This window comes from Enhydra lutris, unplaced genomic scaffold (genome assembly GCF_002288905.1).
Source record: "Enhydra lutris kenyoni isolate GAN:26980312 unplaced genomic scaffold, ASM228890v2 scaffoldscaffold9, whole genome shotgun sequence".
In the NCBI taxonomy this organism is placed as follows: Eukaryota; Metazoa; Chordata; class Mammalia; order Carnivora; family Mustelidae; genus Enhydra; species Enhydra lutris.
Genome location: NW_019154093.1, coordinates 10728289 through 10752075, shown reverse-complemented (window position 1 = coordinate 10752075; position 23787 = coordinate 10728289). Strand labels below are relative to the sequence as shown.

Here is a 23787-nt window from a genome sequence, read left to right as displayed (position 1 = left end):
ATTCTTTAGTCTTTTTATTTTCTTAAGATTTTATTTTTAAATGACTTCTATACCTGACATGGGGCTACAACTACCCTGAGATCAAGAGTAGCAAGCTCTTCTGACTGAGCCAGCCAGGTGCCCTGAGTGTAGGGGGATTCTTGAGAAACTTGTTTAACAGGATTCTTTAGACATCAACGGTGTGGAATGAGGAACTTGATCAAATATCAATGGCGATCAGATATCAATGGAATTTTTAAAAAAGATATCAATGGAATTCTTGCCAAACTGACTTAGCAGGATTCTTGCTAAAACTGGACTGTGCAGGCTGAGGACAGATAAGTCAGTTAAGCATCTGCCTTGGGCTCAGGTCATGATCCTAGGGTCCTGGGATTGAGCTCTGCATCGGGCTCCTGGCTCAGTGGGGAGCCAGCTTCTCCCTCTCCCACTCTCCCTGCTTTTGCGTGTTCTCTCTCTCTCTCTCATAAATAAAATATTTTAAAAAGTGTTAAAAATAATGTGAATGGCATAACCATTTACAATAATTAACAAAAATTGAGGTGGAGAGGAGAAGTAGAAAGAAGGGGAAATTTGTTAATTTATCTTTTACTGTTAAAATCAACAAACCAACAAGTTATACCGATTGAAGAAATCGTGATAAATATCAAGAAAAGGAAACAACAAAAGTGCTAACAGAATTGCCTCTAGGAGGTGAGACCTAATAAGGAATGGGGAGGAAGAGAGACCTTATTTTCTTTTTCATGTCCTTCTTTGAATTTAAATATTGTGTATGTGAGCGTGTCTATATATCACAAAAAACACCAAAAGCTTTAAAAGTTGTCTCAATATTACAGAAAAAAAATGGATGATATTATTTTCCATTGGGCAAGAAGAAAGCATTTTTCTCAAAAGTTTTTTAATGTAGATGGCACATCTAATATAACTTTTTCACTTTTTTTTTTTAAGATTTTATTTATTCTTTTGACAGAGAGAGATCACAAGTAGGCGGAGAGACAGGCAGAGAGAGAGGAGGAAGCAGGCTCCCTGCCCAGCAGAGAGCCTGATGTGGGGTTCGATCCTAGGACCCTGGGATCATAACCTGAGTGAAGGCAGAGGCTTTAACCCCCTGAGCCACCCAGGTGTCCCAACTTTTTCACTTTTATTAATCACTTTTGTAGCTCCAATAGTTAATAGACTAAAAAATCTTTTTTTAAGATTTTAAGTCGGGATGCCTGGGTGGCTCAGTCAGTTAAGCCGCTGCCTTCGCCTCAGGTCAGGATCCTAGGGTCATGGGATCGAGTCCTGCATCAGGGTCCTGGGATCGAATCCTGCATCGGGGTCCTGGGATCGAGTCCTGCATCGGGGTCCTGGGATCGAGTCCCGCATCGGGCTCCTTGTCCAGCAGGGAGTCTCCTTCTCTCTCTGCCTCTGCCTACTACTCTGCCTGCTTGTGCTTTCTCTCTGACAAATAAATAAATAAAATCTTGAAAAAAAAATCTTAAAAAAAAAGATTTTATTTATTTTTTATTTTTTTTAAAAGATTTTATTTATTTATTTGACAGACAGAGATCACAAGTAGGCAGAGAGGCAGGCAGAGAGAGAGGAGGAAGCAGGCTCCCTGCCGAGCAGAGAGCCCGATGTGGGGCTCAATTCCAGGACCCTGGGATCATGACCCGAGCTGAAGGCAGAGGCTTTAACCCACTGAGCCACCCAGGCAACCCCCCAAAAAAAGATTTTATTTTTAAGTAATCTCTGCACCCAACATGGGGCTCAAACTCACAACCCCAAGATCAAGAGTTCCATGCTATAAGCGACTGAGCCAGCCAACTGCCCCCAAACCAAGAAATCTTGGTACTACTTTTATCCATTGCTGTCACCAGGTAATGGTATCATGATCTTTTTTAATGGCTCCAATAATGGAAATAGATTGTTTCTCAGTCTGAAAGTATTCACTATAAGTGGTCAGTTGGTGAAATTTCTGTTCATTTTACTGAAAAGCCAGTAGACATCTAAACCTGGATTATTAATAAGCATGATGTGTTTTTAATAGAAAACAATTTAATTTAAAAACTTAATTTATAGGGGCGCCTGGGTGGCTCAGTGGTTAAAGCCTCTGCCTTCGGCTCAGGTCATGATCTCAGGGTCCTGGGATCGAGTCCCGCATTGGGCTCTTTGCTCAGCAGGGAGCCTGCCTCCTCCTCCTCTCTCTCTCTGCCTGCCTCTCTGCCTACTTGTGATCTGTCTGTCAAATAAAACAACAACAACAACAACAACAACAACAACAACAACAACAAAAACCCTTAATTTATATAAAGCAGTTTCATTTCCTGTGTGCAAAAAAAAAAAAAAAAAAGCCCATAATAATAACAACAAAACACAACTGAAACCTATGAGCATTCATGTACTACTCCACTGTTCCTTGTCTATTTGGGGAATAGGTATGCATCTTACTTTCAGTACTCTTTGAAGTCACACTGAAATTCAGGCTTTGCAAGTTCTCACTTGCTGTTACAGTATTAATAAGCTTCAGAGGCTGTTTATTAAGATAACAACTTGGCATTGACTTAAATTGAAAGAACTTTACTTGTCTCTCACTAAATGGTTCCTCTTCAAACCAAATCCAGAGGAAGTAAGAACTCTGTTGGTACTTTTCTACAGGGATACTTCGAACTATTTGATTAAAAAGTGCTTGGGTTGGGGGTGATTGTTTTAACCTCTTTGTGGTTTTCATTTGCTTTTATTGTGTTTATTTCAAGCCTTCTTTCCACATCAATAATTCCATTTCCAACCATGTCTACTCTACTCCTTGCTGTTTTGATGTATTATTAGCTCTAAAATGGGATTTCTTTGGTCTTTGCTTTATAGGATGTGCAATTTCCCTACTCATCTCTTTGAGTTGTTTAATTACCTCATTTTTGAGTTCTTAGTCTACTGAGCTCATTTTCTTTTTAGGTTATTCTAGAGCTTAAAGCACTTGGGGTGAATGTTTTCCGTTTCTCTACCTGCCTCCTGAATTCCTTCTCACTTTATCTGAAATGGACTCGGTTTTCTAATGAACTGCAGCTTGAAAGTAGCTATTTTATACTATATGCACTTTTTCTATGACTTATAAGCTTGTCTAAAAGAGCGGAGGGCAGAACTCAGGGGAAGTGGTTTGTTGTCTTTGCTAGAATTCCTCTATGTTTTCTGAAGTTTAAGGAGTCTATTTCAAAGTTCACTTGACTAGGGATTGTTGTATCCCATTCCTATACAAAAGAGCCTCAACCATTGAAACCTCCCCCAGTTTAGTGTGCTTTCCTGGAGTCCTCACAGCCACCTAAAACACCAAGCCTATTCCCCACTTCTCACTTTAACTTCTCCTCAATAGTCATTTTTACTTTTCCAGAGAGAAGAGGTTGAAGATAAAGAAACTACTTAATTCTCTTTTCTCTTGGAATATATGTGCATGTGTATGTGTTAACTCCCAGGATTTTGTGAACACAACAAAATGAACTTTGATGGAATGTAGGCAGGATTGGAAACCTTGACTTAGTCCAGACCAGAATCTTCTATCTTGGCTTGACTGCTATTTGTTGATATTTAAGATACTGAGTTGTGAGCCTTTGTTTGGCGTGGATGAAATTTTAACTTTCTTAGGTATTGGCAGAAACAGAGTCTATAAGAATGCTCTATTTCATTATCTTAAACAAAAAGTACAATAATTTAGGGGAACCTGGGTGGCTCAGTGGGTTAAGCCTCTGCCTTCGGCTCAGGTCATGATCTCAGGTCCTGGGATCAAGCCCTGCATCAGGCTCTCTGCTCAGCAGGGAGTCTGCTTTCCCCTCTCTCTGGGGGGAAGAGAGTCTGCCTCTGCCTACTTGTGATCTCTCTCTGTCAAATAAATAAATAAAATATTTTTAAAAAAATATAATAATTTTTAATGCACATATACATTATACATTTTTTCATTATACATTTGATATATGTGTATCTTAATTTTTTCTGTTATAAAAAGTTATGTATCTATGCCTATATCAAATCATTATGTTGTACACCTTAAGCTAATACAGTGTTGTATGTCAATTATATCAATAAAACTGGAGAAAAAAACCCTGGGGGAAACAAAATAAATGTTACATATCTTTAGTTGTAAAAATTCAAACCATATGAAAGTATAAAAAGTAAAAAGTGGTGGGGCACCTGGATGGCTCAGTCGGTTAAGTGGCTGCTGACTCTTGGTTTCAGCACAGGTCATGATCTCAGTCGTGACATTGAGCCCCGAGTCAAGCTCTGCGCTCAGTACGGAGTCTGCTTCTCTCTTTTTCCCTCTCCCTTGGCCCCTTCCTCCACGTGCATGCACATGTGTCTCTCCCTCTCTCTCAAACAAATAAATAATAAATCTTTTTTTAAATCTTTTATAGAAATTTTATTTATTTATTTATTTGACAGATTGAGAGAGAGATCACAAGTAGGCAGAATGGCAGGTGGAGGGAGAGGGAGAAGCAGGCTCCCTGCTGAACAGGGAGCCTGATGAGGGGCTCGATCCCAGGACCTTGGGATCATGTCCTGAGCCGAAGGCAGACGCTTAACTGACTGAGCCACCCAGGCGCCCCAATAATAAATCCTAAAAAAAAAAAGTAAAAAGTGGTGCTCGCTTCAGTAGCACATATACTAAAACTGGAACAAAATGGAGGAGATTGGCATGGCTCATACATAAGGATGACTCGCAGACTGGTGAAGTGTTCCAAAACAAAATGTGAATAGTGAAAACTCTTGTTTTCTTGTCAGTGCTTTAGCCGTTCAGTGAAAATTAAAAATTCGGTGAAAATCTAGAAATAGGGGAATACGTAGATGTTTTAAGAACAGCTTTTTATGGTAGGTTTTGCATACAATAAATATCACCTGTTTCATGTGTACGATCCAGTGAGTTTTAGTAAATATAGAGTGGTGTAACCATTACCACAACATATATATTTTTTAGAAAAATAAACAGTAACTTTCTTCATTCCTATTTAACCTAATCTCTCAATTCTAAAAAAAAGGGTGCCTGGCTGGCTCAGTCAGTGGACCATGCAACTCTTGATCTCAGGGTCATGCATTCAAGCCCCACATTGGATGTAGAAATTACTTTAAAACAAAACAACACAAAACTTTAAAGTGTACTTACCGATGCCCACAGCATGCTAAACATGGTTTGGAGGCTACTTTTGAAAGCTTTTGGGTAGTTCTCTTCCTGCAGATTAAGCTACCTGACCATCAATACCAGCTGGGTTCATTCCACTTTCTTATCAGTGAAATCTGCTATTGTAATTTAATTAAATTTTGGAAAATTTATATGTGAGCATAAAGAAAGAGATGTTTCTATGAAAACTAAGTTGGATGCTTTGGAAAGCTTGTTAAAATCAAATTGCTAAAAACTTATTACATTAGGCCCAGATGAGAATTCTGTGATTGGAAGAACTACACACATCTAGAAGAACTGCGTTCAGATTGCTTCTCAAGTGCCTTCCAATTATTGCTCCACTTTAAAGAAACCTTTAAAGAAATTATGGGTGATTTGTTAAAGGCAAGAAGTACAAATCACTCTAAGAAACACTTCAACCACTGGCCCCATAATCACAGAAAAAGCCTGAGGCTATCTCAAAAGATTGATGAAGCAATTTACCTTTACAAGTCTTAAGTTTAAAGAAAAGAGTGACTTATAATATACCATAAACTTACCTTTCTTGCTTTTTTTTTAAAAAGATTTCATTTATTTATTTGACATAGAGATAGAGCCAGAGAGTATAAGCAGGATGGGGGAGAGAAGGCAGAGGGAGAAGGAGAAGCAGGCTGCCTGGTGAGCAGAGAGCCCAACGCGGGATCTATACCAGGATCATTAACCTGAGCTGAAGGCAGATGCTCAAGCGAATGAGCCACCCAGGTGCCCATAAACTTACTTTTCTTAAAATAAACAAAACCGTATACTGTATAATGCTTTATAATTCTGCATTTTAATTTTTTTTTTTCAAGTAACAACTAACCATCAGGTCCAACAGCATCAGATAAAAGGACCTCAGGTTGGTGTGCAACCAGCTTTTCCTTTACAATATATTGAGGACATTTTTTTCTTTTTTCTTTTTTTTTAGAAAAGATTTTACTTATTCATTTTTTCGAGAGAGCGCTTGAGTGTGGCAGCGGGAGGGGCAGAGGGAGAAGCAGACTTCCAGCTGACCAGGAAGCCTGATGAGAGGCTCAATCCCAGGACTCTGGGATCATGATCTGAGCCCAAGACAGCTGCTTAAGGGACTGAGTCAAGCACCCTTGAGGACATTTTTCTTGTAGCTGTATAAAAATCTAGCATGTGGGGGCGCCTGGATGGTTCAGTGGGTTGGACCTCTGCCTTTGGCTCAGGTAGTGATCTCAGGGTAGTGGGATTGAGCCTCACATGGGGCTCCTTGCTTGGTGGGGAGCCTGCTTCTCCCTCTCTCTCTTCTTGCCTTTCTGCCTACTTGTGATCTCTCTCTCTCTGTTAAATGAATAAATAAATAAATAAATCTATCTCTTTAAAAAAATCTACCTTATCCTTTATAAAACTCACCTTATAATACACTATTGTATAGTGGATATATCCTAATTTGCTTACCAAATTCTCTATTTTGAAAATTTCCTGAAAAAATATTTTGAACAGGGAATTGAGAGGGTGAAAGTGGATTAAGATATTGAATCAGGGGGTGCCTGGGTGGCTCAGTGGGTTAAAGCCTCTGCCTTCGGCTCAGGTCATGGTCCCAGGGTCCTGGGATCCAGCCCCGCAAGGGGCTCTCTGCTCCGTGGGGAGCCTGCTTCCTCCTCTCTCTCTGCCTACTTGTGATCTCTGTCAAATAAATAAATAAAATCTTAAAAAAAAGTTATTGAATCAGGCAATAGAACTTGAAGTGGATTAAAGAGTAGGGGGGAATGGAAAAGGGAGAAATGGTTCCTGCACTCATCCAGCTCTGAAATTAAACCAGAAAGTGGCAGTGGTTTACACATCCAACAGATGTTCTTATCTCTCTGGCTGCCCTGCCATTTATTAAAAAAACACACCATTCCTTTCTCCCTCTCCATCTCGGCTCAGTCCAGTCCGCCTACATTTCATTTTTGCCTGTTGAAATCCTAATTTTCCTTCAACATCAAGAACAAATACCACACCTGGTCATTATTAGCCCTGGCTGGAAATGATCTCTCCCCTTTCATTGCTGCTAGCGAGCTGAATCCCTCCTTCCTTTCCTCCTTCCACAGAGCAATTTCTCTCCAAGGTAGTACAGTGCAGTAGCTCAGTCACAACTTTGGACCCACCAATTTGCTATCTCTGTGAACTTTGCAAGTTACCCAAATTCTCAGCGTCTCAGTGTCCAGACCTGTAAAATGGGGAGAAGGGTACACAGCGTTTTTAGGTGGACTAAATCCGTTAACAGGTATAAAGCACTTAGAAGGATGTCTGATGTGTAGTAAGCGCCAGATAAACCTGGACATTCATTTTGACTAGCGGTGGCGGAAAGTGTGGAGCTGGCGGTCCGCCCCAGCGAGCGCCGGGTCTAGGCCGGGGAGCGCGGTCACGTGATTGGGTCAAGATGGCGTCGCCCAGCTGCTTGTGGTTCTTGGCCGTCGCTCTCTTGCCCGGGTCCTGCGCTGCACGGGCGCTCGGGCATCTCGACCCGGCCGCGCCGCTGCCGCTGGTGATCTGGCATGGGATGGGTGAGTGAGGGAGAAGCGAGTCAGAAGGGTTTGACGACTCCTTCTCTTTCCCAGACTGGGTTCGCGTCTGCAGAGTGCGAGTGTGGAGGGCGAAGACCGTGGCTGCACAGCGATCGGCTGGCCCGACGTCTGAGGATTTGGGGGGGGCTACTCTGCACTGGAAAGGGAGAGGGGGAAGGGACTGTCCTCTGGTGAGTGCTCACACAGAGCCGTGCATTGCGTTAGGGTATTTCGTGCTGTTCTTGTTTAATCCTCAATGGCAGTGGCGTCAGAGTGCAGCGTCTGGTACTTGGTTGGGCAGTCCTGGCTGTGGCTGCATGACCGGGGCATCCAACGTTTTATTCATTGACACACTGAATAGATTTGTCAGGTACCTGCAGCTCCTTTTAGTAGGTATCAAGCACCTACTAGATGCTGCAGATACGACAGTGAACAGACCAAATTCTTTGCCCTTTTGGAACTTACTTTGCAGGGGGAGAGAGAGACTATAAAGAAATAAATAAGCAAAACATATAATACGTTTTAAGTAAAATGGTGATAAGTGCAATGGAGAAAAAGAAAGCAGTAGGAGGATAGAAATGGGAGGTGGGGGCTTGCGATTTTATAAGGAAGGTCAGGAAAGGATTCACTGAGAAAATGACATCTGTACAAAGACCTGAAGTGGATGAGGGAAGCTGCCCTGTGGATAGCTGGTAGAAGGAACAGTAAATGCAAAGACCCTGAGGTGGAAGTATGTCTGGTATGTTGAAGGAACAACATTCAGGTCAGTGGGGCGGGAACTGAGTGAGCAAGAAGAAAATAGGGGTTTAGGTTGGGAGGGTGCCAGTGTTGGGCCTACTAAGGGCATTGGCTAGAATTTGAGATGGGTAGTCCTTGGGGGGTTTTGAGCACATGAGTGACATGATATGACTTACATTTTAAAAGGACCGCTCTAATTGCTGTATATTATATCTCAGGGTTGTGAGTTCAAGTCCTGTGTTGGACTCCACACTGGGCATGGAGCCTACTTAAAAAAAAACAAAAATAATAGATTGTAGGGGATTATAGACGTTTGGAGGAACACAAGTTAGGAAGCTACTGCAACCATTTAAACAAGAGATGGTGGGTGGCATGAAACAGGATAGTACTGGGAGATGCTGAGAAGTGGTCAAAGTTTCGGTATCTTCTGAAGGCAAAACCAATGGGATCTGTTAACAGGTTAGATTCAGGATGAGAGAGAAAGAAAAGAGTCAAGGATGATTTTGTGGGTTTGGGACTGGACAAGTAGAAGGAAGAAGTTGTCGTTCTACCAAAATGAGGAAGCCTGTAGGGCCAGCAAATTTGGGGTGGGGAGAAGATGAAGAGTCTGCTTTTGGACTTACTAGATTTGAGATGCTCATTAGACATTCAGGAGATCTAGAGGCATTTGGAGTGCAGAGTATAGGACAGAGATATGAATTGGAGATTTAAGTTGGGAGCCTTCCGTGTATGGTTGGCATTTAAAGCCACGAAACTGGACAGGATCATGGGCATTAGTGTCCACAGGAGGAAAGAGTTCTCAAGATGGAGCCCTGAGACACTACCAACATTTGGAGGTTGAGGAGACAGTGATGGTGGAGGAACATCAGAAGAGTACAGTGTCCAGGAAGTCCAGTGAAAATGTTTCAAGAGGAAGGGAGCAATCAGCTGTATGGAATTTTATCAGCAGGGCAACTGAGAACAGGTTATTGCGTTTAACAATTTGAAGATCACTAATGACCTTAACCTAGGCAGTTTGGGGTACATGATGAAGGTGACAGCCTTATTGGATTGAGTTAAAGTGTTCAAAGAGCAATTAGAGCCGGCAAATACAGTTTTTTCAGTGCTCTGTGCTGGGCTCTGGGGCTATCGCAAGAGATTTAAAAGAAGTTATGAGAGAAATAGAAAATGCTCTAAGCCTTAGCTTTTCCCCTAAAAATGAATTCTCAAGCCTTCCTCTCAGGTTAGAAACCTGATGATTCAGCTCCAAATGGAGGATGACCTCTGCCTATTTCTCCGGGTGAGTGGCTGGTCACTCTGCTTCTGGTTTTTAGTTCTGGTTCCTAGAAACAGGAAACAGGACTGGGAGTAGGGTGAGCAGGGAGACCCCCAAAGTGCAAAATTTAAGAAGGCATTTACTCCCATAAGAGACTCTTAATTTCACAAAACAAACTGAGGGTTGCCGGGGGAGAGGGGTAGGGAGAGGGTGGTTGGGTTACAGGCATTGGGGAAGGTATGTGCTGTGGTGAGTGCTGTGAAGTGTAAACCTGGCGATTCACAGACCTGTACCCTTGGGGTTAATAATACATTATATGTTAATATAAATAAATAAATAAAAATAAAATTTTTAAAAAAAGAAGGCATTTACTCTCTAGTTTGTAGAAGCTTAGGGTCAGCACTTGCACAAACCTGTGAGTGAGTACCTCCTCAAATTTCGTGTCCCAGGTTCTTTCCTTGCCTTTCCCCAACCCTCCAGTCTGGCTCCTAAGTGCTTTGAATCTATTATTCCCAAATGTTCCAGATGATAAGGGAGCATAATAAGCATCTCTGCTTATTTTTCAGTTGTGAATTTCGTGTGCCAGTTATATTGTATGGGCTTTTGAAGTTTGTTATTATTTGATAAACATGAGCCAAGCAAAAAATGTTCTTTTTTAAAAATTGGAATGAAACAAATATAACCTACAATTAACCGTATTAAAATATACAATTCAGTGGCGTTTAGTGGGTTCACTATGTTGTACGACTACCACTTCTCTCTAATTTCAAAGCTTTTGCATTATCCTACAAAACACCAGTATCCCTTAAGTAATCACACTGTTCCCCGCTCCCAGCACTCCCTGGAAATGTCCAATCTGCATTCTGTCTATATAGATTTGCCTATTCTGGATATATGTATATACATAGGTAATCATGTATTATGTGACCTTTTGTGTTTAGCTTATTTCACATACAGTAATGATTTTTAGGTTCATCCACATTGCAACATGTCAGTGCTTCATTCTTTTTTCTGGCTGAATAATATTCCTCTGTGTGTATATACCACAGTTGGTTTACCCACTCATCCATTGATGGACATTTGGGTCATTTCCACCCTTTAACTATTATGAATAATGCTGCTATGAACACTGATGTACACGTTTCTGTGTGGGCATGTTTTAATTTCTGTTGGGTAGAAATCTAGAAGTGAAATTGCTGGGTCATGTGGTATTGTTAGGTTTGACTTTTTGAGGAACTACAAAATTTTCACAGTGGCTGCATCATATCACACTCCCACCAGCAATACAAGGGTTCCTATTTCTCCACGTCCTTGTAACACTTTTTACTTTCCATCTTTTAATTAAAATGTTTTTATTAAAGCCATCCTAGTAAGTATGAACTGGTATCTCGTTATAGTTTTGATATGCATTTCCTTAATGACCAGTGATGTTGAGCATGTTTTCATGTGCTTGTGTTCTTTGGAGATAAGTCTGTTCAAGTCCTTTTTCCATTTTTTAATTAGATTAACTTCTTTTTGAGTTGTAAGAGTTCTTTGTATATCCTGGGTATTAAACCCTTATCAGGTATATGTTTTGCAAATATTTTCTCCCATTCTGTATGTTTCACATTCTTAATAATGCCCTTTGAAGTATAGAGCTTTTTTAAAAAAAAGTGTGATGTTTTGGCTCATGAGTATCTCCCATTGTCTTTGTTGTCTAGGAGATAGCTGTTGTAATCCCTTAAGCATGGGTGCTATTAAAAAAATGGTTGAGAAGAAAATACCTGGAATTTATGTCTTATCCTTAGAAATTGGAAAGACCCTGATGGAGGTAAGGCCCTTCACAGCTGTGTTCCTCTGAAGGTTTGCTGACTGATTTCGTAGAACGTACTATTAAAATGCTTTGCCTTGCATTTTTAGCAGCAGATCATACAATGATACTTGAACTCTTGAGTGGCTTATGTGAGGCTTCCAACCTGAATCTGTTCGGCCTCTTAGGGAAGATGCCATTGGTGGTTTTCATCCTGACTTTTCTCTGTGGCTCCTCTTTCAGGATGTGGAGAACAGCTTCTTCTTGAATGTCAATTCCCAAGTAACAACAGTGTGTGAGATTCTTGCTAAGGATCCTAAATTGCAGCAAGGCTACAATGCAATGGGATTCTCCCAAGGAGGTCAATTTCTGTAAGTTCCTTTCTGTTCGATCGTACTATTTACATGGAATTGATCTTTTCAATTAGAGGAGTAGATCCACTCCTCTAATTCTTTTGAGCATTTCCTCTCTCTTGGAAGGAAAGGTATTCTAAATTGTCTCCATGTAAAAAGCTTTATGAAACTTAATTTATTTTCTATGAAAGAATAAAGATTTGCATTTGACCATACTGGGGGAAATCCTGATGCTCCATGGCTTTGGGGAATCACAGAGGATGAAGTAGCTTAATCTGGGAATTTGGAGGTTAACGATACATTTTTATCTGACTGTTGGAGCTGATAATCCTTTTTTTTTTTCCCCAGGAGGGCAGTGGCTCAGAGATGCCCATCACCTCCCATGATCAATCTGATCTCGATTGGGGGACAACATCAAGGTAACTTTGGTCTCTTTGCCTCCTTTTTTTTCTCTGTTCTAATCCATGTGACCACTTGATTTTAAAACATTCTAGCAGCTCTATTTGTTCAAGAAGTCAGCCATCCTTGGAAAGTCCCGTTATAATAAACTAGCCAGAATTAAAGAAATAGGAAGAGACTTGGGATTCTAGAAGCCAAGAACACAGGGGAATCAGGTTGCCAACTGCTTCTCTCCAGTTTAAATGACATGATTTCCTGGAGGTGAGGTGGTTGCAGCCACATGGCAGGTGGTGATTGAGGAGTCAGTAAGGACCAACAGTCTTTCCTTTCTTTTTTAAAAGATTTTATTTATTTGAGAGTAAGAGAGAGCACATGCACACAAGTGCGGGGAGGGGCAGAGGGAGAGGCAGAAGCAGACTCCCTGTTGAGCAGAGACCCCAATGTAGGGCTCAATCCCAGGACCCTGAGATCATGACCTGAGCTGAGAGCAGATTCTTAACTGACTAAGCCATCCAAGGGCCTTGCTTTTCTTGTTCTCTGACATTGTGATGTCTTACTGAATTTAGACTCAGGCAAACAATAACATCTGAGGTTTTTTTGTCTATAAAGTTAACAGTAGAAAATAAATCCTTTGAAAAACAACAGGTTTTCTGTTTAGGCAGAATTACATACTTTTGGGGAAGGATGTGTCTTTGGGATAGAGTATCATCTCTGTTCTCATGGTGGCTATCAGGTAGCATAGTGTAGGGGCAGAAGAATTCTCCTTATAATTGGGAATTCACCCAGTTAACTGTTGATGATGGGCAAATAATTTGGTACTTAGATCCCTTTCACAGATGAGGGAAACTGAAAGAAGGCCTTGCCCTTCTGGTAGGAATTTTTCAGAGGATGAAGTGAGATAGTAAGTAGAAAAATACTTCTTTTGTTTGTTTAAGATTTTATTTATTTATTTATTTGAGAGAGAGAAAGAGAGCACAAGTGGGTGGAGGGGGAGAGAGAAAGGGAGGAAACAGACACCCTGCTGAGCGGGGAGCCCAACACAGGGCTCCATCCTAGGACCTTGCAGTCATGACTTGAGCTGAAGGCAGACTCTTAACTGACTGAGCCACAAACTGACAGGTGCCCCCCAAAATACATTTTAAAAACACAAGTAATATTCAAATGCGAGTTGATAAAAACAACTTTAGCATTCAGTCAACAAATATGTATGAAAATCTATAAATAAGACAGACAAGGTCCCTGTCTTCAGGAAACTTCCATTCTAGTGTGGGGGGTAAGAAATAAACAATGAAGCAAGTAAATAAATAAATACAGATAGTGGGAACTATGATCAAGAAAAAAACAGGATATGGGACACTGGGTGGCTCAGTTGGTTAAGTGTCTGTCTCTTGATCTCAGCTCAGATCTTCATTTCAGGACCATGAGTTTGAGCCCTGTATTGGACTCCATGCTGAGCGTGGGACCTACTTAAAAAAGAGAGAGAGAGAGAGAAATAGGATAATGCTTTTTTTTTTTTTTTTAAGATTTTATTTATTTATTTGACAGATGCAGTGAGAGAGAGAACACAAGCAGGGGGAGTGAGAGAGGGAGAAGCAGGCTTCCTGCCGAGCAGGGAGCGTGATGTGGGGCTCAATCTCAGGACCCTGGGATCATGACCTGAGCCGAAGGCAGACACTTAATGACTAAGCCATCCAGGCGCCCCAGGATAATACTTGAAGGACAGAATAGTGGTTAAAGATGTGGGCACTGGGGGCGCCTGGGTGGCTCAGTCTGTTGAGCATCTGACTCTTCATCTCACTCAGGTCATAATCTCAAGGTCATGAGTTCAAGCCCCACATTGGGCTCCATGCTGAGGGTGGAGCCTATTTTTTCCCCCCCTTTTTTTTTTTTAAGAATTTATTTATCTATTCGACAGACAGAGATCACAAGTAGGCAGAGTGGCAGGCAGAGAGAGAAAGGAGGAAGCAGGCTCCCCACTGGGCAGAGAGCCCGATGCGGGACTCGATCCCAGGACCCTGAGATCATGACCTGAGCCGAAGGCAGAGGCTTAACCCACTGAGCCACCCAGGCGCCCCAGGGTGGAGCCTATTTTTAAAAAAGTAAATAAGGGGTGCCTGGGCGGCTTAGCTGGTTGAGCCGCTGCCTCCAGCTCAGTTCATGATCTCAGGGTCCAGGGACCAAGTCCTGCGTAGGGTTCCTTGCTCAGCAGTGTACCTGCTTCTCTCTCTGCCTGCCGCTCCTCCTGCTTATGCTCTCCTTCTCTCTCTCTGACAAATAAATAAACAAAATCTTTTAAAAAATAAGAAGAAAAATATAATAGAATAGAAAAAGAAAGATATGGGCTCTGGAGCCAAACTACCCGTGTTCATATCCTGGCTCTATGCTTATTGTCCAACCTGAGACCAAGTATTTAACCTCTCCATTTTGAAGTTTCTTTTCCATAATATGGGGTGAATAATAATTTCTACCCCACATGTTGGTTTTGAGGATTGAATGAATTACTGCCAATATATGCTTAGAACTATGCCTGGTACCACTGAAAATGTAATTGCTGAGGCTGATGAAGATGGAAGGTATAACTGGGGGAGGGGCGAGGAAGGGGGTTGGGGACTACTTGAGTTAGGGTTGTCAGATGTGACTTCCCCAAGCTAAGACCTCAGAGCGGGAATGAGCCCGACCACTGAGGCAGTGAGAGGCGCGCATCTACCAGGAAGAGCTGGTGCCAAGGCCCTTAGGCAGAAAACTCGAATGGGAGCGCAGCTGGCTATGGTATGAATTCTCAATACGCTATTTTCTTGAGGAATAGATGAATGAGATCGGAGGCTAGGTCTGGTTCATTGTCTTCCTCACCATGCCTTGCACATAGTAGGTGTTCAGTACACAGCTCTTGAAGGAACGGATCTTTGTCTTCTGCTGCTGTAGGTGTTTATGGACTCCCCCGGTGCCCAGGGGAGAGTTCTCACATCTGTGACCTGATCAGGAAGACGCTGAATGCTGGGGCTTACAACAAAGCTATTCAAGAACGGTACGTATGGTTGGCTGGAAAGGGTGTGGAACTGTCAGTGTGTGAAAATATCACGCTGACATTGAAATGACGTTGACAGCAGAAATTCCAGGAGTAGTGGCCGGGGGTATGCACATGAGAGCCTTTTCTTAAGTATCTCTGTGCTGTCTGCTTGGTTATATTATAAGCCTAAAACTGCTCTAATATTAAATTTTAAAAAGGAAGGGTTTAGTTTTTTTTTTAAGATTTTATTTATTTATCCCTGAGAAAAGAGAGAAAGCGCGTGCGCAAGAGAGTGTGAGCAGGGGGAGGGGCAGAGGGAGAGGGAGAAGCAGATTGTCTGCTGAGCAGGGAGCCCAGCTCAGGGCTGGATCCCAGGACCTTAGGATCATGACCTGATATGAAGGCAGATGTCTTTTTTTTTTTTTTTAAAGATTTTATTTATTTATTTGACAGAGATCACAAGTAGGCAGAGAGGCAGGCAGAGAGAGAGCAGGAAGCAGGCTCCCTGCTGAGCAGAGAGCCCGATGGGGAACTCAATCCCAGGACCCTGGGATCATGACCTGAGCCGAAGGCAGAGGTTTTAACCCACTGAGCTACCCAGGCACCCCCTGAAGGCAGATGCTTAACCGCTGAGCCACCCAGGTGCCCCTGGAGTACTCTAGATGATAACTAGATTTGGGATCGACTAGTATGACAACAGCAGCTATCCTACAGGTTTTCCAAGCATATCATTCTTGTCTAATAACAGTTCTTCAGTGCAACACTTCCTTGAAGCCATTTTCCAAGGTTCAGCCCTGCCAGGGACTCTGCATGTGGAAACAACCTGTCCCTAACTCGCTCTTTGTTTCCTACCCATTGGCCACACGCAGAGTCACAGAGCTGTGTCAGGTCAGTAGTGCCACCTAATGGTCAGTGAGGGAAACTAAGATACTTTTTTTTTTTTTAAGATTTTATTTATTTATTTGAGAGTGATAGAGCACAGAGGGAGAGGGAGAAGCAGACTCCCTGTCTAACAGGGACACCCCAATGTGGGGCTCAGAGATCATAATCTGAGCAGAAGGCAGACACTTAACTGACTGAGCCACCCAGGTGCCCCCATTGTTCTTTATTCTTTACTCAGTATTCTTCTAACTCTTGCCCAGATGCTTCAGAAAAAATCATCCTTTTATTTCTTTGTGTTTCTTTTGTGAACCAAGCACAACCCATGGCAATGAGAATTGTTAGCGACTGAAAATGAGCAGTCATGGGGAGGAGACAGTAACACCTAAGTAGTGATTAAAAGTGGCAGATTGATGTGTTTTTTCACTTCCTCCTTAAACTGTAATAATAACCCAATAGCAAAAGAATAGAAAGTGAGAAAACCCACAAGGGCCAAGAGAACAGGAGAGGAGAGGGGAGACAAAAAAAAAGATATCACCATGTCTTTGAAAGAAAGCAGATGAAGGAGTGATAACTGTTTCAGCAGAGCAGAAAAGCTGAAACCTTTGTGTCTGTAGAAGGATGCCCTGACAAGAAGGGAGCAGATTCACTTTTTATAGCTCCACAGAGGGTCAGGAATTAGATGCATAATATCCTTTGGAAGGTAGAGATCGGTGCATGGAGCTAAAAACAGGACTTTTTGTTGGGGGAAAAAAAATCACTTCTATATAAGGAATGATCAAACCCCCAGTTCCCGTAAGTGCACATCCAAGTGACTGCTCCTCCCCCACTGTGACAAGAGAAGCAAAATTTATTCTCTGGAGCAATTTAACTAGAGAAGTACAAGACTCTGAGGTAATAAGTGAAGGATAGTGATGAGACACCCCACTGAAAACCCAGGCCCTCCCACTCCCCTTTCCTCCCACTTAGCTCCCAGAATGATAGCCACTAGGCTTATAACCTGCTAGTCTGATGTTCAGTGGACCTGTCTCTGGAAAACCTGAGTGGCCCCAGAGAGAAGATCTCCAGACTGAGGTTTTTGAGTCCTTCAAGAAATCAGGATTCCTCTTGACTACTGTGAGGTAAAGCCACCAGGAGGTAAGCTCTGTTGTCACACAAGAAGGCTCCAGTCAGTTTGTAGTGTCTGATTTCATCGTGAACCGTGAGCCTGGGACCCCCAGCCAGACATCTGAGGAAAGCTTCTAGTATGAAAGGCAGACCGAAACCAACAGAAAGTAAAAAGCAACTTGGAAGGAAATGATGACAATTCAAGGAGCCAAAGAAAATCTTTAAAAAGAAAAAAAGGGGGGGCGCACCTGGGTGGCTCAGTGGGTTAAAGCCTCTGCCTTCAGCTCAGGTCCTGATCTCAGGGTCCTGGGATCGAGTCCCACATCAGGCTCTCTGCTCAGCAGGGAACCTACTTCCTCCTCTGTCTCTGCCTGCCTCTCTGCCTGCTTGTGATCTCTGTCTGTCAAATAAATAAATAAAATCTTAAAAAAAGAAGCCTAGAATTAGTATCTTTATTTATTTATTTATTTATTTTTATTATTATTTTTTTAAAAGATTTTATTTATTTATTTGAGAGAGAGACAGTGAGAGAGAGCATGAGCGAGAAGGTCAGAGGGAGAAGCAGACTCCCCATGGAGCTGGGAGCCCGATGCGGGACTCGATCCCAGAACTCCGGGATCATGACCTGAGCTGAAGGCAGTCGTCCAACCAACTGAGCCACCCAGGCGTCCCAGAATTAGTATCTTTAGAGATGAGCAGTTACCTCCGTGGCACCAGAAAAGAATGAATAAAACCAACAATTGGAGCGTAAGAGAGAACTGGCAATTAAAAATAAGACAACCAAAATAAATGTGAGAGCGATATGGGACTATAAACTTGAGGAAATCTCTTAGAAATGAGAAGAAAAACTCAAAGAGGTTTAAAAAAAAAAAAGGAGAAAACTGATAAAATTAAGGGAGCCGTTTAGGAAGTCCAGGATCTGCCTGATAGGAGTTCCAAAAAGAGCCCAGAGGAGAAAGGGTGGACTGAAATTACCAAAGAAGGGGCGCCTGGGTGGCTCAGTGGGTTAAAGCCTCTGCCTTTGGCTCAGGTCATGATCCCAGGGTCCTGGGATCGAGCCCGCATCAGGCTCTCTGCTCGGCAGGGAGCCTGCTTCCTCCTCTCTCTCCGCCTGCCTCTCTTCCTTCTTGTGATCTCTGCCTGTCAAATAAAATCTTAAAAAAAAAAAAAAAATTGGAAAGAAATTACCAAAGAAGTAATACAAGAAAATTTCTCGGAATGACAGGACATGAATTTCCAGATTGAAAGGGCTTACTAAGTGGTCAGGGCAAGGGATGAGAAAAAGCCTCATACTGGTGCATTCCTGTGACCTCTCAGAGCACGAGGAGAAAGAGTGGGCTCCGGGGAGGCCACCCCCAGAGTCCATCCCAAGGACCATGCATTCCTGTCAGCAGTACCACCTGCTAGAAGTTTTCTGAGGAAAAGTGATTTCCATCCTAGAGTTCTGTGCAGGACCTTTAAGTACAACCACTTGTGAAGGGAAAATAAAGGCCTCTTCAGACACACCAAAAAAAGAAAAAAAGAAAGATTGCCCATCTGCTGCGTGGCCTGGGGTCTGGGGCCTCCCCCGTCAGTACTTTCCCACATGGAAATTCAGTGCAGGGCCCTCAGCTCACACTAAGTAGGCAGCTTGGGGCCGTTACCGCTAGTGGTGCCATATTTAAAATATTTATTCAGCTTGAGCTTCCTGTTTCCTTTATTTATAAGCATTGCCGTGGTTTTGTTTTCTCTTTTTGGTTGCAGTCATAAAGTATTTCATTCATCATTTCATCAAACGTCGCCCTGCAATTTGCCAGGCCCTGTGGTAGGTCTGGCAGAGCGGAGAATAAGACAGTTAGCGACCCTGTCCCCATGAAGGAACGTTCTGGTGGGGAACGGGGGAGCTCCAAGCAAACAGAGGTGCTGGGTCACCTCTAACAATGCTAAGGCTGTGGCGGAAGTAAGCAGGATGCAGTGGTGGAGAGGCGTGGAGGCAGTGCCTACTCCAGACAGAATCGCCTTCGGAGAAGAGGAATTTAAGCTGGGGTCGAAGGATGAGAAGGAGGATGGGAGGAGCTGAGGAAAGAGCCATTAGGCCGAGGGAACAGGAGGCACAAAGGCCCGATCTTAGGACACATTTGGCTTATTCTAGGCCCCGGTGACAAGTTGAGTGATAGACGGGAGTTGGCAGGGGTGACACCCGCAAGAACGGGAAGATCACATCGGCCATTTGAGTTTCCTTCTAAACATCAAGAGAAGCTTTTGGGAGGTTTCAAGCAAATATGGCCAGATTCAGGTGTTTGGGTGGTATCCACTGCTTTGTGGAGAGTGGACTGGAAAGCAGGTAGAGGAAAAGCAGTGGGCTTCCTTAGTGTCTCAGTAAGAGGTGATGATGGCGTGGACACTGGGGTGGCCACAGTGAGATGGAGAGAAGTGGAATGGCCTGAGGTAAGTTCCATAACGTACCTCAGTGAGACTGGCGAGCCAGGATACAGCCCAGCATTTATAACAGGGTTTCCCTCCGAAATGCTTTCTGCGTTCTCAGTGGCTCAAATACAGATCGGTACTTTTCTAAATTTATGGAGTTGCTTTTTCTTTTTAAAGTTTCTTTGTTTTTCTATGTACATCTCATCTTAGCAGATGGGCAGTAGGAGATTTAAAAAGGTACACATGGGACACCTGGGTGGCTCAGTCGGTTAAGCATCTGCCTTCAGCTCAGGTCATGATCCCAGGGTCCTGAGATCGAGCCCCACATGAGGCTCCCTGCTCAGTGGGGAGTCTGCTTCTCCTTCTCCCTCTGCCCCTCCCCCTGCTTGTGCTCACTCTCTCTCTCTAATAAATAAATAAAATCTTAAAAAAAAAAAAAAGGGTGCAGATAGCCCCAATAGAGGTGGGAAGGGGGCGGGGAGGGTGGAAAGGCACAGAGGGAGATCACATTTTGGTAGTGTGGTGCTAGGCTGCCCTTTGTATCCGGGAGGATTCTGGATGTAGGAAAATAACCACATTAGCCCAAAGTAAATTTTTAAAGGAGTTCAAAGTCTTTTGCTACCCAGGGTTTCAGAGGGACTAGAATCAAGAAATGGGAGCCACCAAGCGCTGGGTCTGTCTCTCCCACTGGCATTTCTGTTGCCTCTGTGGACATGAACACTGGCCTCTCCGGCCACCCATGTGGTAAAAGGTGGCCTTGCCCAGCTTCCAAACTTTTTGTTTGTTTGTTTTTTAAGATTTATTTATTTATTTTGGAGAGAAAGAGAGAGTGCCTGCAGGAGCAGGGGAGGGGCAGGGAGAGGGAGAGCATCTCAAGCAGACTCCCTTCTGAACACGGAGCCCACCTTGGGGCTCAGTCCCATGACCCCCAAGATCATGACCTGGGCTGAAACCAAGAGATTGTCACTCCACTGACAGAGCCACCCAGGCGCCCCCAGCTTCCAAGTTTTTCATTGTATCTGTTTAGGATATTATCTCAGGAAAGGCTGGAATCTCTTGGTCCCAGTCCAGATTTTTGGGGACGGGACCATGTCCCAGCTCAGGTCAGATCTCCATCACTGGCTGCGGCCAGAAAAGTGAGACCACATGGTACCGACCATACCCACCCCTGTAATCAGAAGGTGGACACAGGAAGCTTGCAGTTCCCAGACAAGGGAGAGTTGATTTTGATTTAGGCAGAGACCCCAGGAGGTGTCTTCTGCATTGTTCAGATCATTCAACCTTAAAGCAAATCTGATCTAGTTCCCTGGGAAGCCGGTGAGGAGGGACTTTCCAGAGCCAGCTCCTGGCTTGGTGGGGGCAACAGTGAGGAACGGTGAGTGTGACAGTTCTCTCTCACCTCGTGGTTGTGAAATCCGCCCTCCAGTTCCCCTTTGAGATACTGGTAGCCCTTCCTGGATTTCTTCCTCCAGTTTCCTCCTTGCTATCCTACTCACTGAGCCCATCCCTACCTCAGTGAATACAGCAGTGTCGCCCCAGCCTTGGCCTCTCTTCCCCTGTGCCAGCTCTGCTCTCCCAGGTGGCCCTGCCCTTGGTCCTCGACCTTCAGCCCTGCATGCCCAGCACGTTCAGGGGGCCTGTGCCCCCCAGTGGCTCTCACAGCACGCTTATCCCCAGGTGTCCTGCTTTCCCTACACCTTTGCCCTCAACTCGCCACTCCCCTTCTGGAAATACTGAGGTATCTACTTAGGCACTTTTCCGCTGTTCAAAAAAGTAGAGGGAGTAATGTCATCTAAGACCTAAAATTAATATTTTGTCATATCTGCGTCAGATGTTTTAAGAACTGAAACATTTCAGGTAATACTGAATTCTACATATCTCTACCAGGTCCCATTCCCTTCCCTCCCTCCATAGTGACAACCACTGTCAAGAAATGAGAGTAATAGGGGCGCCTGGGTGGCTCAGTGGGTTAAAGCCTCTGCCTTTCGCTCAGGTCATGATCTCAGGGTCCTGGGATCAAGCCCCGCATTGGGCTCTCTGCTCCGCCGAGAGCCTTCTTCCCCCTCTTTCTCCCCACCTGCCTCTCTGCCTACTTGTGATCTCTGTCTGTCAAATAAATGGATGAAGTCTTTAAAAAAAAAGAAAGAAAGAAATGAGAATAATAGATCCTTTCTGTCCTCTAAAAAAAAGGAAAATTGTCTATTTATATACATATATATCCTCCATCAGTATGTAACCTTATTTTGTATATTTAAAATGTTATGTAATGGATATCTTGTGCACTTCATTCTGCAACTGAGTTTTTCATCAGTATCACATTTAATAACACGTTGTTACACATCTGGTTCATTCCTCTTAACGACTACCTGGCCTTCTGGATTCTGTGACTACGCCACCGTGTATTGATTTCCATACTGCAGACGTTTCGGGATTTCTAATTTCTCGTGATGACAGACGACTTTGAGGGATTGTCCCTGTGTTGAAAAGCCCAGCCTGTGTTGCTGCATGTCTCCTCTACTTTTATGCTACTACTCTACCCACACAGGACACCACTTCTGGTCACCACATGTGTGGAGATTTTCCCCACACCAAGGAATTCTCTGGGACACCAGCTGGGTTCCTACAATTTAACTCAGTTCTGACACTGCCCACCTGGAGATAGCGTCAGATGCCACAGATTAAGAGCTCACTCCCACAAGCCTGCCCCCACCGTGCGCACACACACACACATGCCCATTGCCAGTAGTAGGTCCCCATGTTACCCACAACTTCTGTCCCATGTTGACTACAAAGTGGAGGTTCCCACGGCCCTCCCCTCAGGTGTGATTAATTTGCTAGGGTGGCTCACAGAACTCAAGGAGACATGTTTACCACTTTATTAAAGGGTGTGATAAAGAACACAGAGGAGGGGCACCTGGGTGGCTCAGTCAGTTGTCTACCTTCAGCTCAGGTCATGATCTCAGGGTCCTGGGATCGAGCCCTGCATCAGGCTATGTCCTGTGCTCAGTGGGGAGAGTCTGCTTCTCCCACTCCTGCTCTTCCCACTGCTTGTACTCTTTCTGTCAAATACATGAAATCTTAAAAAAAAAAAAAAAAAAAGACACAGATGAACAGCCAGATGAAGAGATAGATTGACGAAGTCTGGGAGGGTCCTGAGCGTGGGAGCTGGGGTGTACACCCTTCTGGTGTGGGTGTGTTTGCCAACCTGGAAGCTTTCTGAACCCCTACTATCAGGATTTTATGGAGGCTTCCTCCCATAAGCATGATCAGTTACTAACTCCATTTTCAGCACTCCCCTCCCCTCTCTGGAGAATGGGGAGCAAGGCTGAAAATTCCAAGCTTCAGAGGGAGGCTTGGTGACCAGCCCCATCTAGGAGCCATCCAGGAGCCCACCCAGAGCCACTTCAGTAGAAGAAAAGCTGCTCCTAGTGCTTTTTCCACTTAGGAATTTACAAGGGCCTTAGGAGCTCTGTGCCAGGAACCGGGGTTGGAGATCAGTCTACGTATTTTCTGTCACCCAGCAACCCCTGAACAAGAACTTACGTACTAATAGAATTCACATGTGGACTCTCAGTTATTTACCAGGTAATTTGGGGAATGCTCCTTAACCTCTCTGCCTTAGTTTCATCATCTGTAAACGAGGGCAGATGGGCTGTAGAGAGGGTTAAATGAGATACAGATGTAGATAGAGTGCTTAGAACAGTGCTTTGGAGACACTCCGTCCTGTTAGCTGCTCAGATTACAACACTGAGCGCGTGCATCTTAGACTCGCCTCGATGTTGCCGAGGTGGTTGTACCAATTTCTGTTCCCACCATCAGAGTGTGAGTGTTCCCGTTTTCTCCAGTCTTACTTACTCAGGATCCTGTGTCTGTTGCGAGTCTACCAGTCACATGTGTGTGGGATGGTTTCTCTTTCCCATCTGTGCCTCCCGTTAGGCAGCTCGAACATCTGTTCGTGTTTGTTGGCCACTCAGGTCTCTCTTTTCTGAGTTGCCTATTCATTACCTCTTCTAGTCTTTGCCTGTTTTTCTGTTGGACGCTCTTTTTCTTACTCGTGTGTAAGCATCACTGAACACACACATGCATCTGTGTTAGGATTTTTAAATTTTTTTAAAAAAGATTTTATTTATTTTATTTGACAGAGATCACAAGTAGGCAGAGAGGCAGGCAGAGAGAGAGG

The 23787-nt window shown here is 43.7% G+C and overlaps 1 protein-coding gene across 3 annotated transcripts in view; it reads left to right on the top strand.

Annotated features, from left to right (window-relative positions):
- The first annotated feature begins 7540 nt into the window (after positions 1-7540).
- The window catches only part of LOC111143013 (palmitoyl-protein thioesterase 1), a 25469-nt gene continuing 9222 nt past the window's right edge, over positions 7541-23787 (top strand). The window contains exons 1-5 of one of the 3 annotated variants that reach the window (XM_022496418.1): positions 7541-7674; positions 11368-11477; positions 11700-11827; positions 12158-12228; positions 15131-15233. In XM_022496418.1, coding sequence (XP_022352126.1) covers positions 7551-7674; positions 11368-11477; positions 11700-11827; positions 12158-12228; positions 15131-15233 — 536 coding nt within the window. In that variant the 5' untranslated portion in view covers positions 7541-7550. Of the gene's footprint in view, positions 7675-9644; positions 9692-11367; positions 11478-11699; positions 11828-12157; positions 12229-15130; positions 15234-23787 lie in introns of those variants that run through there. The other 2 variants (XM_022496419.1, XM_022496420.1) reach the window with 2 other exon arrangements.